The sequence below is a fragment of the Apodemus sylvaticus genome, chromosome 5, assembly GCF_947179515.1.
Source record: "Apodemus sylvaticus chromosome 5, mApoSyl1.1, whole genome shotgun sequence".
Lineage (NCBI taxonomy): Eukaryota > Metazoa > Chordata > Mammalia > Rodentia > Muridae > Apodemus > Apodemus sylvaticus.
The window spans coordinates 73,019,904-73,032,808 of NC_067476.1; the positions used below are offsets into that span (position 1 = coordinate 73,019,904).

The 12,905-nt window shown below is 45.2% G+C and overlaps 1 protein-coding gene across 1 annotated transcript in view; it reads left to right on the forward strand.

Annotated features, from left to right (window-relative positions):
* The window catches only part of Lrp4 (LDL receptor related protein 4), a 52,794-nt gene extending 46,735 nt beyond the window's left edge, over positions 1 to 6,059 (forward strand). Inside the window, exons 37-38 of the mRNA XM_052182956.1 lie at positions 1,517 to 1,658; positions 4,496 to 6,059. Coding sequence (XP_052038916.1) covers positions 1,517 to 1,658; positions 4,496 to 4,828 — 475 coding nt within the window. The 3' untranslated portion in view covers positions 4,829 to 6,059. The remainder of the gene's footprint in view (positions 1 to 1,516; positions 1,659 to 4,495) is intronic.
* Positions 6,060 to 12,905: the final 6,846 nt, after the last annotated feature.

Consider the following 12,905-nt stretch of genomic DNA (forward strand, 5'->3'; position numbering starts at 1 on the left):
GAGTTTCCTGCTGTAATGAAACACCATGACCAAAATCTTGGGGAGGAAAGGGTTTATTTTTGATTCCACATTACTGTTATCATCAAAGAAAGTCAGGGCAGGAACCTGGGGGCAAGAACCACTGCAGAGGCCATGCAGGGGTGCTGCTTACTGGCTTGCTCCTCATGGCTTTCTTGCTTTCTTTCTTGCTTTCTTTCTTTTTTCTTCTTCTTTTTGGTTTATTGAGACAGGATTTCTCTGTGTAGCCCTGGCTGTCCTGGAACTCACTCTGTAGACCAGGCTGGCCTCGAACTCAGAAATCCGCCTGCCTCTGCTTCCCAAGTGCTGGGATTAAAGGCATGCACCACCACTGCCTGTATTTTTTTTTTTTTCTGAGAAATGGCTTCTCTGTATTCCTGGCTGTCCTAGAACTCTCTCTGTAGAGCAGGCTGGCATCAAACTCAAGGACCCATCTGTCTCTGCCTCCTAAGTGCTGGGTTAAAGATGTCTGCCACTGTACCCAGCTTTCAGCATATTTTCTATAAAATGCCAGATCACCAGTCTAGGGGTGTCCCCACCCTCGGTGGGCTGGGCCTCCTATATCAATCACTGATTAAGGAAATACCTTACAGGCTTGCCTGCTTACAGATCAATCCTATAGACCTTTCTAATGCTGAGACCCTTTAATGCAGTTTCTCATGTTGTGGAGACCCCATCCATACAATTATATTGTTGCTATTTTGCTATTATTTCTGTTATGAATCTTAACGTAAAAATCTGATATGACGGATATCTGATATATGACCCCCCTCCCCAATGAGTTGTGGGCCACAGGTTGAGATCCACTGCTATAGATGCATTTTCTCAGTTACGTTCCTTCCCCTCCTACAACCAAAACTTGTCTATAAACCTAGCCAGCAGCAGTATTCCAGTATTCCAGTCAGTAAACCAGGGGTAGGGTTAGGTCCATCTCCTGCATAACACGTCACCTAAAAAGTAGTGAGTTCTTGTGGATCAGAAATCTGGAGAGAGCTTCACTGTATGTTCAGCTTTGAGGTCTCTTGCAGGTTGTACTCTGGGTGACAGCAAGAGTTATGACCTCATCTCAAGGCTAGACTGGGAATAAAAAAAGAAATCCTTCTAAATGTACTGGAATAATTATTGTTGGCAGACTTCTGTTCTTTACTGGCTGTTGGTTGGAGGTCTCCCTCATGTGTTGCTTGCCTGTGGACCTTTCTAAAAGCCAACTTCCAACATGGCAGTGTGCTCTTTTTAAAGAGAGGGAGGGAGGGAGGATGATGCACCACTCAAGACAGAAGCTGATCTCGTCTTTAATACTTTTGCATAATGGGTTCACTAGAAGTGAGTCACCAGCTCTGGCCCACACTCAAGGGCCGGAATTCAGAAGAGTGTGGGTGCCCGGGGACAGGTCACGGGGACCTACAGAGAAGTGCTTCCCACGCGTAGGTTACATCTTCCCCCAGTATCATACCTATAAAGTTCTCAACTGATTTCAGCCCGATTTTTCCTCTTGAAGACACAGAAAATCCAAATTCACGGATCCCGGAATGGGAAACCTGACCTACAGCAACCCCTCCTACCGAACTTCCACTCAGGAAGTGAAACTTGAAGCAGCTCCCAAGCCAGCCATGTATAACCAGCTGTGCTATAAGAAAGAGGTAACAATGGCAAGTTCTACTTGGGTTTTTCTGGGATTTGGAGAGAGGGTTGGAGGACCTATGACCAAATTGCCTGAGTGGATGAGTAGGGGCCATGTGGTGTCCTTTCTACCATTTTGGAGACAATAGTGGACAGAAAACTAAGTGTAGTTTGGGTTTTTGCAGAGATCTAGAATCTTTGGGAGACCCTGGTAAAAGGAAGGCTAGAAGATTCAGGTCTGAAAGTAGTAAGTGTCTATTTCCCTGGGGAGTTTCCAGGTTTATGGATACTTTTCCTCATAGAGGTTGTCATTCCTCTGTGCTGTACCCCTTTGAAGCAAAGGGACTCTTTGAGACAACACCCACAAACCCAAGAGCTCCTGGACTCTTTCTTTCTGTAATCTCTGAATTAGCAAAATAGTACCTATTGTTGGGAATGGCTAGTTTTTCTTTATCTTCGTTCTTAAGGTTTTAAAAGATTTTTCTAGAAACCTGAATATTTACATGTTTTTATTTTTTAAAACATTTTGTATTTTTTTAAAAAGGGGCTGCTTGCCCCCTCCTCCCTCCCTTTTTTTTTTTAAAGATTTATTTATTTATTATATGTAATACACTGTAGCTGTGTTCAGACACCCCAGAAGAGGGCATCTGATCTCATTACAGATGGTTGAGAGCCACCATGTGGTTGCTGGGATTTGAACTCAGGACCTGTAGAAGAGCAGTCAAGTGCTCTTACCCGCTGAGCCACCTCTCCAGCCCCCATTTTGTATTTTTTTATTTATTCAATATATTTTTTTAGTTACATTTCACATGATTTCCCCTTTTCTGGCTCCCCACTCCCCGAAAGTCCCATAAGCCCTCTTCCCTCCCCCTATTCCCCCACCCACCCCTTCCCAATTCCCTGTTCTGGTATTCCCCTATACTGCTGCACTGAGCCTTTCCAGAACCAGGGGCCACTCATCCGTTCCTCTTGGAAAGTCGATGCAAAATTATTTACTGCATATTCAGGCATGAAAAATAGTCATCTTTCTACAGGGGATCTGAAGTCTGAGATGTCAGAGTTTCCTAATCTGGTAGAACCTGGTTTCTTCTAAAATCCTTTAACCTTCATAGAGTTTTCCCTAAAAAGACTCAGCATGCTCTGACTGTTAGCAGTCAACTAAGCAGGACCCTAGCTCTTCACAGAATCCTATACTCTCTGGATTGAGGGATTCCTGTGTTTTAAAAAGCTGCAACTATAATTCACAAGACTACCTACAGTCCTGGGAATGGGAAACCTCTCTATTTCTGCGATGGTATCTTGAGGATTCTTGAGTTCCTAGAATGTGGGGTGTCCCAGAAAAGAATCGCAACGAAGGCTGTCCATTAGAACTGAAAAATAGGTCTGAAGACCTGACTCAGCAGCAGTTCAGCGCACGCGCAACCTGTGCAAGGCCCTGGATCCGTCCCCACTACAGCGAAAAGAGAATAAGAAAACCCTTTGACCTCTTTCTTTTGTTTTCTTCTTCCTCAGCAGCTCTTCCATCCCTCTGACAGCCTTTCACCCTTTCTCTTCTGATTTCCTCTTGAGTTCAGGTACCTGTTGCTCTGTGTGTGTAGAGAAAGTGGTGTTTCCAGAACTACCTCTGCTGTGTACTCCACTTCTCCCTAACTTACCTAGTGCATTTCTGTGATGAGGACTCTTAAGGGGCCTGCATGTTATCTCAAACTCACTTCAGCATGGAGGGTTGCTGGGTGAATGGGAGTTTGTAGGTGTGCTTGCAACGACCACCTTTATCTCTGTGTGACTGAGGGACTCTGACAAGGCAGAGCCTATCATCAAGAACCTAGCATAGCATCTGGTTAACGGAGGGCCTTAATAACTGTCTGTGGAAAGAAACTGTTACTAACAGAAAGAAAAGGCTGGAAACTCGGAGTGAGACTACCCCAGGGACAGAACCCAAGCTACGACGATGCCCTTTTGCTCCTAGCGGTGGCAGGATGATAATGGGAGTACCCCACAAGTCAGGAATGAGGCTGCCCTTGAAGAGTACATAAAGGACTTAAGCCAAAATTAGAGCTATCCTTAGAGTGATGCAGATCACTCAGGGATGGTCTCTGTGGAAGCATTTCCACAGCATCCTCCCCCAAAGAGTTACAGGTTACAGACTTATTAAGAACACAAATACAATGATTTCCCAAGCCCCACTCCCCAAACCTTACCTCCCAAATTTTAACACAATTAAAAAGATCAAAGCAAACCTGTACATAAAAATTTTGAATACACGCACACCGAATTGCCTCTGCCGGTTGTTTTTGATTACTTATATCTGCATGACGTTCCATTAATAAACCACAGGACATGATAAGGAATTTACACATGATGTAAATTCATACTGGATTGCTTTGGATTTCTTATATCGGCATGATGCCCCATTAATCACTCATGGTGATGCTATAACATCAGCTAGCATGTTGTAGTGTGTTCTGTGTCCAGTGCTCTAATGATTGCAGCCAATGCATTCCCTCACTTAACCCTTACAACAACTGGGGGAACTGGTAGGTGCTGTTCTCCCACGCTGCAGATGGGGAGGCTGGGTTTTAGAAGTGTTAAGTAATTTGCTCAAGATAACATAACTCGTAAATGCCTGGTGTCGGGCTAGAAGCCATGGTTTTCCCTCTCCTCTGTGATGATGTAATTATCTAATCACAGTTGCCCTTAGGTGAGACCTCATATTTGCTTTGGCCACATTGGCCAGCAGTCTGTGGGGCTTTTGTCCTCCACAGCCACTTCTGTTCAGTTCTGCTTCCATTTTCAGCTCACTGTGAGATCCTTTATAGAATGCCAACCAACCATGTGTCTCCATTTTCTACCCCAGGGTGGACCTGACCACAGCTACACCAAGGAGAAGATCAAGATTGTAGAGGGAATTCGCCTCCTGGCTGGGGATGACGCTGAATGGGGTGACCTCAAGCAGCTGCGCAGCTCCAGGGGGGGCCTTCTGCGGGATCACGTATGCATGAAGACAGACACAGTGTCCATCCAGGCCAGCTCTGGCTCCCTCGATGACACGGAGACAGAGCAGCTGCTGCAGGAAGAGCAGTCTGAGTGTAGCAGTGTTCACACTGCAGCCACTCCAGAGAGGCGGGGCTCTCTGCCAGACACAGGCTGGAAACACGAACGCAAGCTCTCCTCAGAAAGCCAGGTCTAAGTTCTCTTCCCTGCCTGCCTGTTCGTTCTCCTCTGTGGACTTCTGATCCTTGTGCTCACATAACAACGAGGGCCCTTTCCCACCCGCGCATCCTTCCACCCCAAAGTGTTCCCAAGCCCCCATAGAACCTATTACTCATCTGAGTCCCAAACTACCTGGGGACAAGAAGTGAGGTCACATCTCAAGAATTTAGACTGGATTTTACCATGAACTTCACCTCTTGCACTCTATCTTGGGCCCCCTGAAGCTGGGCTCAGCGTGATTACTTGTCAGCACAGAGCTCCGTCTCCCTTTGCCCTGGCGCTCTATGTGCCTGCCCCACAGCACCGATACAATTGATGATATAAGACTCTGGTCTTCCCCATCACAGCTGACATGATGGCTTTTCTGGGGACTGGCCTACCAGGGGCTGGGACTGGAGGTCACAGGTAAAAGGTAATGGAGAGAGGTGGAGAGGAGGAAGAAGCAGCCCAGCTGGTCTGGGTGTTTGGGAAACCTCCAGCCTCCAATCAAGTGTTGGTAATTATCAAAAGCCTTTGGTGGGGGGCACTTGAGCCCTGGGATCCTGTCCATTGCTGGCAGTGGGCATTCTCATCCACGAGTCACGGCTTTGTCCGTTGAGATGCAGGTGAAGTGTGGGTCTGGCTTAAGCTCTTCTTCCTCCTGCTACAATGTCTGGGGCCACTTCTCCCTTGGATAACTGGAGGCCCCTGTCATGGCAACTCACTACTAGGAATTCCCTCCTGGCGCTGCTCCTGGCCAGTACTTTTCTTACCTGTGCTGTGAGCTTCAGTGAACATTGGGTGGGCCTTGGAGAGTAGGCTTCTAGAATGTGTAAGAAGCTCTGCAGAGATCAGGCATAGGGTTTTCCTGAGCTTTGCTCTCCTGCCTGGCTCTCTCCATTCTCTAGGATTCTAAGGGAAGCAATTCTGTCACAGCCTTTCAAAGAATGACTAGACATTTCCCTAAATGGTCAGGAAGAGCAACTAGAGAGACACAAGACGCCCAGGGGCTCAGGAGGAGTATTGTGAGGTTGAACCTCTTGAGTTCATTCTCAAGTACTCAGGGATCCGTGTTCATGGACACAGCCTGTGGCTCTAGGGTGGTAAAGGTCATGTGGCAACTCTTCTTGGCCCCTGTCCACACTAAAGTGCCACCATTAGCATCAGGCTCCTTTAGGCCGAGGGCTTCTCTCAGGGGAGCTGAGGGTTTTTTTTTTTTTTTTTTTTTTTAGTACTGCCCTAGAATCTCATCCTTGTGTCTCCCTTCTGAGAGAGGGGAGTCTAGGCTTGCTTTTTCTAGCCGATCCTGTATCACTTCGGTCTCTGATGTCCAGTGAGGAGGAGGGTCAGTGAAGATGTAACGTGGTGAGCAAGGAGTGGAGAGGTGGTGAGAACCAGAGCAAGTCCACTTCTCCATAGAAACCGAAGCACAGGAGAGATTGACAGGAGCTGAGAATGGAGGGGAGGGACTTCAGGGGGAAGTTTCCTGACTTAAGATACCTTTCATGGTTATTACTATTCAGAGATCAGCAACCAGGCATATGCATGAAAAAAAAAAACAGGACAAGATCAAATCTTTTCTGGTCAGTTATTAAGAGTAGGAGACAGATGTCAAACCATTAGTCTTGTTGTCATTAGCTAGGCCCAGATCTATGTCTACACATAGAGCCAGGGCAGGCCAGAGGCCTTTTCCAAGACACCAACTGAGAAAAGTACAGGGCCAGCTCTAAGATGAAAGGGGCGGACATTTCGCACAGAATGAGGCAGCATCTGAGCCTTTAAATCCATAGTAAGGGAGGAGGAAGAAAACAGAAGCGTGGGGTCCCCCGAGTGGAGAGGGGCAAGGATCTTATTGCACTTGGGCTGTCAGAATGTAGAAAGGATGCATTTGAGGAAATATCTATTTGAGCACTGATTTACTCTGTAAAAAAGGGCAAAATCTCTCTGTCCTAAACTAATGGAAGTGATTTTCCCATGCTCATGTGTAATGATTTTAACATTACTCACTGGAGAGATTGGACTTTCTTGTGTTATTTAACCACTATGTTCAGTATTTTAGGGCTTTATGATAATTTAATATAAATTTAGCTTTCTTAATTATTTTGGCTGGCTTGGAGTCATGACTAATTGCACCTGCACTATCTGGAAGACCCATGCTGTGGAAAACCTACTTGGGGACATCACCTCTAATGTCTTCAGAGATGTGTGATCCATGAAGGGAAATAAGGGGTGTGAGGTTGGTGTTGGAGTTTCAACTCATCCTGAGAACGCAGATCATGGTGAGAGAGTTGACGAATATGTCATCCTGGTTTCCTTGAGAGGATGATGTCAGCTCGCTGGGTTGATGGAAGCAGCCTGAGGCCCTGTCAGGACAGGACCACAATCATGATCGTTAGCGACATCTCCAGGTTCCAAAAGCTAGTGTCATGGCGTATATACCATGAAGCTTCTACTTCTGTTTTCATTCATCGAGGGCTCCCATGTCACAGAGCTTGACTTCGCCTCACAATGATGGTGACCAGCAAAATTGTTTAACACGATACAAAAAAATCCTGCAATGGGAATTGGGTTATATCTCCAGCACTACACACATTTGGAGCCATTTTTTAAAAAGCTACATTCTGCCAGGCTGCGGTGGTACACATCTTAAGTCCCAGGACTAAAGGCAGAGGCAGGCAGATTTCTGAGTTCAAGACCAGCCTGGCCTACAGAGTGAGTTCCATGACAGACAAGGCTACAAGGGAGAAATAGTCTCCAAAAACAAATACAAAAAGCTACATTCTCCTAATTTGCTCACTGAATCTCGAGGCTGGAATAAGATACTAAGGAGCCCTTCTCAGGTCCTCTGGGTGTGTCATTCCAGTGAAAATAGCAAATGTTCTAGTCCTAATACTGTGCTGCGTGTAGAGTTTAACTTCAAGTTTCTCAATGGTTGATTTTTCTAAATCCTAAACTGTTGCTAGAATAAAGTCCCCACTCAAAGTACCGCCCATACCTAAACAATGCATGGTCTCACAGCGCCTGGAGTCTAGCAGCTGTGCCCTCACCACCCCAAAATAAGATCAAGAAAAATGAAGAAAAAAAAAAAGCAAGAAAGACTTGGGTTCGATTGACAAGTGATCTGGTATACCAGAAACAAAACTCAATGGAATGGTTCAAGGTCAACTAAACCCTTTCTCCCCCAACATTCTTTAAATGAAAACAAAATCTCATTTACAAAGAAGAATCTTGACTCTGAGGGGAGGGTTGAGGATTCCTCATCCATTTCTCCGGATGTAAAACCTGAACCCCAGACTGAAAAACACGAGTCAGAGTCTAACAAACTGGGACTAGGGAGATAGATCAGTCAGTAAAGGCCTTGCTTTGCAAATACAGGGACCTAGTTTGATTCCCAGAGCCCATGGAACCTACCGAGAGAGAGAGAGAGAGAGAGAGAGAGAGAGAGAGAGAGAGAGAGAGAGAGAGAGAGAGAGAGGGAGAGGGAGAGAGAGGGAGAGGGAGAGAGGGAGAAAGAGAGGGAGGGAGAGAGAGAGAGAGAGAGAGAGAGAGAGAGAGAGAGAGATGAGGATGAAATGCACTTGAAATGCTACCACTGGACAGACGCTGACAGGTGGTCCCTGGGGCTTATTGGCCAGCAGCTTAGCCTAGTTGGTAAGTTGCAGGCTAGCAAGAACCTCTATCTCAGCCAGGCAGTGGTGGCGCATGCCTTTAATCCCAGCACTTGGGAGGAAGAGGCAGATGCATTTCTGAGTTCCAGGCCAGCCTGCTCTACAGAGTGAGTTCCAGGACAGCCTACAGAGAGACACCCTGTCTCAGAAAATCAAAACAAAACAAAAACTCTGGGTATACACACAAACACACAGCACAACAGAATTCTAATAAACTAGACTAATGGTGGCACATGCCTATAATCCCAGCACTCTGAGGGCTGGGGCACAAATATCGTGAGTTTGAGTCAAGCCTGTGCTAGTGAGACTCTTTGTAAAAAGTGAATAAAATGGGCTGGAGAGATGGCTCAGAGGTTAAAAGCACATCAGCTCTTCTAGAGGTCCCAAGTTTAATTCCCATTAACCACATGATTACTCACAACCGTCTGTAACGGGATCCAATGCCTTGTTCTGGTGTGTCTAAAGAGAGCCACTCACATACATAAAATAAATCTTTTTTAAAAATGAATAAAACAGGCTGGAGAGATGCCTCTGCCATTATGAGCACTTGGTGCTCTGGTAGAGGATCTAGGTTCTGTTCCCAATACCTACGTCTTAGCTCACAACCCCCTGGAACTCCGGTTATAGGGAATCTGTCGCTCTCAAGTCTCTATGAGGGCAGGCATACTCATGGTGTAGGCAGGCAAAACCTCCTATGTATAAAATGGGTGTGTGTGCATCTGTATGTGTTCATACATATATTTTTAAAATCACCAAAATTGGTTGGGGAAGCAGCCCAGCAGTTAGGAGTGTTTATTGCTTTTGCAGAGGACCGAGGTTCAGTCCTCCGCATCCTCATGGCAGCTTACAGCTGCTGTTCCTCCAGTCCCAGGGACTCTAACACCTTCTGATCTCCATGGGTCTTGAAAGCATGGAGTGCGCATACAGACACAGTTACACATGTATATATTAGAATAACCAGCGAAACAAACTATATTTTTGCAAATTACATTCAAAATGAGGTCACTGCCTTTCAGTATTGTAAAAGCAAACAGGGGAACTTAAGGTAAAAAGGACTGTGGTCTATAGGACGATCTTATGAAGAGAGTTTTTATATTGATTTAGTGTGTATGCATGTGTTTGTGTGTGTGTGTGCATGCACACATACATGCACACACACACACACATGTGAGTAAACATGACACTAAGCACATGTATATGGCATGTCAGAGACAACCTACTGGAGTTAGTTCTGTGACCTGTGAGCTCAGGCATCAGTCATGGGAGCCAGCATGACTGCCCCCATTGAGCCATCTCTCGGACCCTGATAGGAAGGTCTTTGCAACACGAACTGACACGTATCTGAACGTAGGCATAAAGAAAGCCGGAAAGCAGTGACAATTAGAAGCTTAGAAGTGTTTGCAGGAGCTGAGTGCCAAAAGGGTAACTAACACTTGAAGAATTCCCAGATTTCTATTTATGGACATAATTATAAAGGAAATGTGGTGAAGGCTCTGGGGATGTAGCTTACTGATAGACCTCTTGCCTCACATGTGCAGAAAGGCCTGACCTGCCCCCTCAGCACTGCCACCAAACAATTGAGTCCCTTTTCTGTTTGTCTAAGTCTGCAGCTTTCCTTATGGAGAGATGATGCTAGTGTTCAGTCAGTCTCTGTTTCCAAGCATTCCCTTCTTTGCCTTTTCATTTGTCTTCTAGATCATTCTGCTCCACATAGGGTATTGCTCTATTTCTAGTTAAGACTCCAGCTCCAAACTTTGAACTCCTTAACCTAGAGTTAAAACAGATTCAGACAGCCCAAGAGTCTAAGTTTAAACCCTAGGTAATCGGCTTGCTTCACTGTGTTGGCCCTAAAGAGTCAACGACTCACATAGCCTGGCCTTCCCTGCGGTTTTTCTCCTCTGTGCCTTAAGAGCTTGTTGATGGCTAATGAGGTTTCTATCTTTCCCTCTGCCTCCTTCCTCTTTTAAGAGGCTAATGTTTCTGTGGTCAAAATTCCCTAGAAGAGTCTGCATTTTGGAGGCTGGGAAAATGGACTGTAAGAAAAGAAATTGTTTAAAAAAAAAAAAGGTTATTTATTCCTTCATTTAACTGGTACCTATCAACTGCAATCAAGTGTAGGCTAGGGAAGGTGGTGACCTTGGAGACCAGTTAAAGTGCAAACCCCATAGCCACTTGAGGTGTGTACAAGTGTCAGCATTATCTCCAGAGGATAATTCAGAGCACTTCAGCTGAAGGCAGAAGGAATTGAATCATTTAAGCTGTTCCTCTTAGGCTGAAAATAAGGATCTACATCCCAGGGTTGGGAGTTTTTGACAGGGATGCAGTTTATGAGTATATATGGAATGAGCACCTGCTCTGACCCTCATGGACTTTTAAAAAGGCCTAAGAGTTATCCAGCAGCCACAGTGCTGACATGAGTTTCCTCTCTCTGGTTCCAAGAATACCGTGTTTGCTTTGATCCCTGCTACGTACCGTGCCGTGCTACACTTGTGTAGAACCATTGGGAGGCCCCTGGGATGAAGTCACAAATAACTCTCAAAGTACCCAAGATTACCTGGACTGTAACAGGGAACTTTGACCAAATGCTTACTGAGCACCTACTATGAACAAGGTACTATATATAGGTTTCTGCAAGACCTTAACAGGTAGGTCCTGCCACCCCTTTTCCTCCACTATCTCTCAGATTCATCTCCCTCCTATTCATAGCCTTCCTGTATCTCAAACCTGCCTGATATGCTCCAAACAAAGGGGCTTCTGCCTGACACTTCTACATAAAATCATGACCTTCACCTTCAAGTCAGCTTTAATATCATCTCAATAAGACCTGCACTGACCACTCTTGGGCAGGTGGTGGTGGTGCATGCCTTTAATCCCAGCACCCAGCCAGCAGGGGCAGGCAGATGGATCTGTAAATTCAAGGCCAGCCTGATCTATGCAGCAGGCTCCAGGCTGCACAGTCTTTTAGGGTAGCTGAGGAAATGACCCAGACAGTTAAGTGCTTGCTGTTCAAGCAGGAAGACCCGAGTTCAATCGCTAATACCAACAGCCACGTAAAAAGCTGGATACGGTAATTTATGCTTGTAATCTCAAATCTCAGTGTTGGAGATGTGGAGACGGGAGGAGCCCTGGGATTTCCTAGCAAGCCAGTCTGGCTACATTGGTGGTCTCCAGGTTCAATAAGAGCCCTGTATTTAAAAAGAAAAAAAGGTGGGGAACAATTGAGGCGGACAGTTGATGTCTACTTCTGGCCTCTACATGCATATACACACACATGTATATACAAAATTACAGTCGAAGTCTAAGAATATACTACATAATTTACGTGTTGATTATCTCTATCTCCTCACTATAGCATTGAGCTCCTTGATTGGAGGGAATTTTTGTATGTCTGTTTTGTTCACTGACTAGTCTAAATGTTTAAAACAATCCCTCCAAAAACTAGGTATTCAATAAATCTTTTTCAAAAGAGTGAGTGGATTCAGACCTCTAATGCATACCTCCTAATAAGGTTGAAGACAAAAACATTTGCCATCTTCTAAAGCTCATCAGAACCAAGACAATGCACATCCATTATTGAGCAAATCTGAGGTAATCATCAGCCTCTCCTTTAAGTGCATTCTTCCTATTATGTCTGACAATATTTAAATAAACTATATATACCAATGACAAAGTACCTAGAGAAGATGTTTCTCTATATTCCTTCTCCATTGTTCAAAGATCACTGTTGGATTGACTAGTTCCTCTCCTTCCTTACATGTAACTCTGTTCTTCCCATCTCTCTTTCACTCCTTCCTCTCTCTCTTGTCCCTGTAGTCTCACTCTACAGAAAGCAATTCCCAAATCAATACCACTTAAGACTTAATCTAGTCTTCCAGCTTCTTTCGTAAGCCTACTTAGATGATTCCATTTAAATGTCTCATTGGTACCTGAGAGTAAACAAACTTAAAACTGACCTCTCCTGCCTTCCCTTGAGACAGGCCTCTCCTGATTTTCCACTTCCATTTGAGCAGTAACAGCCCTCCCAGGCTCTGGGCTCTAATCCTGACACTTTCTTGGACTCGTTTTTTCAAAATAGGGCCCACCTCTGCTGTGATGGCTCTTCCTGGTTGTCAACTTGACTACATCTGGAATGAACCACAATCCAGAAATGGAGGATACATCTGTGATCTAGAATTTGAGGCTGGAAGACACAGGCTTCTGACCTGGATCTTGGCATGGAGATCTTGAGGCATAGTGACCATGAAAAGCTTAGGCCCAGGCAAAGTAGTACGCCATTTAATTCCAGGAGACTGGGACTCTAGAGAACCCTGACTAATACAGAAGTTGGTACCTAGAGTGCAGTGTTCTATTGATATCCCATAATTTATGTAAAAGGTTTCCTTTTGATGGCCATGTGATTTCCAGATT